The sequence below is a fragment of the Cryptotermes secundus genome, unplaced genomic scaffold, assembly GCF_002891405.2.
Source record: "Cryptotermes secundus unplaced genomic scaffold, Csec_1.0 scaffold93, whole genome shotgun sequence".
Classification (NCBI taxonomy): domain Eukaryota; kingdom Metazoa; phylum Arthropoda; class Insecta; order Blattodea; family Kalotermitidae; genus Cryptotermes; species Cryptotermes secundus.
In genome coordinates, this window is record NW_019736393.1 from 640,860 (window position 1) to 644,857 (window position 3,998).

Below are 3,998 nucleotides of genomic sequence, written 5' to 3' on the forward strand. Positions count from 1 at the left end.
GTGAACTGGTGATTCCGTAGCTCCTAAGGGTGAAAACGAGCTGGTTGGAGCGAAGACGCATAGGACGATATGGTAGCATTCTATTTTATTGATCATGCTGTCGGTGCTGGTATACATTTCTCATTTAGTTAGGATACGTAGAGATGGCAGCTGTAATTCTTTGTTACGTCACCACAGCCATGTTGTTCACCATTATCGAAGAGTTTACAGGGGGTGGGGGGGGGGGTTGCAGAAAAAAAATGAAAATAGAAAAGATGCCTAGGCAATGCCCATCCGGCCTTTGGGGGGGGGCATTGTAATCGGTACGCGACATTTGTCATGAATTATATGAATTCTTGGAATGTTTTCCGTTTCCGTCGTTGAAATACTTGCAGCGCCCGCCGCCAGATGCTACGAGGGTTACGAATGGTTGCGAGCGGTCCGAGCCGGTCCGAGCCATCCGAGCACAGGTTACGAGTGTGGATCGGTGTCTTCGGTATGGTTCGTATCGGTTCGTATGAATTGCGGATGGGTTGTTGTCGCTTAATTATGTGATTGTGTGTTACGAAGGAGGTGTAGTTTTGTGAGATTGGTGCGCGTATGTAATTAACTTCGTAATAAAATAAGTTACGTAACCGGAGTGATATTTTACTGATTGGAAACATAGAGAGCCTTAAGATGTATGACTTAATTTTGAATGTTCTTTAATGTCAAATAAGGTAATGGATTCTCAGGAGAACAGTGATCTTCTGCGACTCCCAGTGAACTCTGAAGAGCACTCATTTAATTCATGGCAAGTGAAATATAAACGCAGCCACATCTTACACTCAAAGTGTTCAAATGAAGCACTCTGTAGAGATGAAGCTTCAGAAAGTTGTTTGTACTGTCTGTAAGTAACTAAAATAGAAATTCATCCGCCTTTCCAGCGACGACTGAAGTGTTATATAAATGCATGGATAATGACGAATTTGAACATGGAACGTTCGATTCCATTATTTAACGATGTATCCTCAGCCAATCTGGATAGGGTGATGCCGAATTGTTAATTTCTTATGTCATTTTTGGTAAATGCCATGTCAGACATAATCTTGACCAGTGACAAATCTTATGTAATACAAATGTTTTAGAAATGGTCACTGAATGGGTATTTGGACAACTGCAAAGTTATGCTATGTAGGAAAAGGGGTGCATTGTTTCCTGTATTGTATTGTATTTTATTTTCATCCATTTTGCTACATAATAACACTTGGACAAGTCATTTGGCAATACAGGTTAACAAAACAAATCTACAAAGTTACAAGCATGGTACGAACATTTGTTACATTCATAAGCAATATATAAATACAACATTTAAAAAAATATACAAACTACTTATACAGCTCATGAATGGCTATGACAGCCAAACATAAGTACTTGCACCATCCACTTTTTTATTAAAACTAACAAATTCATTTATCGTATAAAAAGAATGTTTCAATAAAAAGGATTTTAAGTCTTTTTTTAAAGCTGAAAACCCACTGAGTTTTTTATTTTGTGTGGTACCTTACTATACATTTTTATCCCCATATTTACCACACTTTTTTAAATAATGTAGTTCTGTAAAATTGAACATGAAAATCCCTGTTTATTCTTGTATTATAATTATGAATATTTATATTTTGGATCAAATATGCTTTGTGCTTCTTTATGTAACATGACACCTCTAAGATATACAAAGATGTGACTGTGAGGATGCCATAATCTTTAAAAATTTTCCTGCATGACTCTTGTTTACCAAGTCCGCTAATTATTCGCAACACCCTCTTCTGAATTTTAAATACCTTTATACTGTCACCTTCACCCACACAAAATATTATTCCATATCTCAGTAACAATTGAAACTTTCCAAAATAAATGCTTCTTAATATATTTGGACTCAAAACTCCCCTTAGTGATTTAATCGTATAGGATGTTTTACTAAGTTTTGATCTGCCCGAGTTATACATAATGCAGAGGTAGTACTATTTGCTGATGATACAAATATATTGATTACTGGAAAAAATATTTTATCATTAAATGAAAAAATTCAAAATGTAAAGAATCAATTAGAAAAATGGTTTTATGAAAATTGTTTAATAATAAATATGGATAAGTCAAAGGTATTATTTTTTCAGGGCAGTAGATCTATTCCAAGTACCAGACCCCTTTTTTCTATAAATAATGAGGTGGTTTATTCAGTGGATGTAAAATTTTTGGGTATTTTCATTACTGGAGATTTAAGTTGGGCAACCCACACCCAATATGTGTGTCAGAACTTAGCAAGACTACCTATTTGATTAAATCCCTATGGGACTCAGTGAGCCAAACTGTTTTAAGAAGTGTGTATCTTGCAAAATTTGAGTCCGTGTTGAAATACGGTATTATTTTTTGGTGTGGGGTGAAAAAGGACTCTGAAACTCTATTTAAACTGCAGAAAAAATGTGTAAGGGTGATAAAAGGTGTTAAAAATAGAGTTTCATGTAGAAATTTGTTTCGTGGATTAAAGATTTTAACTGTTACTTCCTTATATATTTTTGAGATCCTATGTTTTATAATAAAAATAAGATTTATGTATTCCATTTAAGGTTTTCTATAATATCTGTACCTAAAAATCTCAGTTCTGATGAGTAAGCAATTTCCTGTGAAGCAGAAACTGGATTTTTAATAATACATACAAAAACTTGAGACCTCATTTAGTGGAAGCTATTTATATTGAACCCAGTATTAATGCCTCAGGGTAGTTGCACTGACAATTGCAGCTATACTGCAGACAACTCCTGCTGTTGAGGCTTCAGGGGGGTTAAAGCAAGACTTAATAGTTATAAGATAAATTAACCCTGCTACATTAACAGTTTATAGGTGGTAACAGCTTTTGTGTAATTAAGATATCAGTTCTAGTATAAGACACCAGTCAGGACAGATGCTGTGCAGTAGAGTCAGATGTTTGTCCCTATTTTAAGTAAATATACCATCATGAATTTCCACTGTCATTAATGACAAACTTATATGACATTTCTTTGGATGTTTGTGTCTTAATTATGGAAGTAGGTGTAAATATGCAGTCATGTTACAGGTACAATCGGATTCTTCAGCTGCCGCACGTGCCTGATATGGTCTTCCCCAATAATTCATTAGAACTGAAACACATTAGTGGCTGCACAATTGAATTTAATGCTCTGGATGCGCTGAAACATGTTAGTAATGGAAAATTGCCTCTAAAGATTGCATGTGCAGATGCTTGGAAGGAATCACGGTAATGTATGCTGCAAACATGTTTTCCTTTAAAAATGACAAGTAAAAGAACGAACACTGAAAACTTCAAACATAATTTTTTTGCTATAAAATTACAACTTTGAATTTGATGCGAAAAAAGAATTGAAATTGTACGGTATAGTAATGTAATAGCAATTAACTTTTTATATGAGTGAAATATGGTTACAAAAAGGAAAATTGTTTGAAAAATTCAACTAGCAGAAATAAAATTCTTTAGAAGTATTCATTCATTCATTCATTTATTTATAGTTCCAAAAAATCCATAGAGGCATATGCCTCAGATATAGAACAAGTCAATAATACAATATAACATATAAATATACATACATAATCAGATAGTCATCATCGTCAAAATTTAAATACTCAATACAACAAAACTACTGTACAGCAATACATTCCATATATCAAAATAACATTTAAAATTACATACATGATCAAGACCACCAAGATCCTTAATAGAGTAATATAAAATCTATTTTCTTAATATATAATACACCAAACTCTGATGTCCACACACGTAATACCAGATTTAATCATGACTTGCATCTTCCAGTGGTAAACTTAATGATATTTCAGAAAGGTGGATGGTATTCTGGTATCAAACTTTATAACCACCTCCCTCCAGAGCTTAAACAATTATCTTATGACATTCCTGGATTTAAAGTGGCGTTAAAGAAGTTTCTTATCACCAGTTCTTTTTATACTGTTGAAGAATACTACTGCTGGAA

The 3,998-nt window shown here is 33.9% G+C and overlaps 1 protein-coding gene across 2 annotated transcripts in view; it reads left to right on the plus strand.

Annotated features, from left to right (window-relative positions):
- Window positions 1–430: 430 nt before the first annotated feature.
- Window positions 431–3,998, plus strand: part of LOC111869775 (TIP41-like protein) — a 10,220-nt gene continuing 6,652 nt past the window's right edge. The window contains exons 1-2 of one of the 2 annotated variants that reach the window (XM_023861530.2): window positions 431–772; window positions 3,071–3,250. In XM_023861530.2, coding sequence (XP_023717298.1) covers window positions 687–772; window positions 3,071–3,250 — 266 coding nt within the window. In that variant the 5' untranslated portion in view covers window positions 431–686. Of the gene's footprint in view, window positions 869–3,070; window positions 3,251–3,998 lie in introns of both variants that reach the window. The other variant, XM_023861529.2, reaches the window with a different exon arrangement.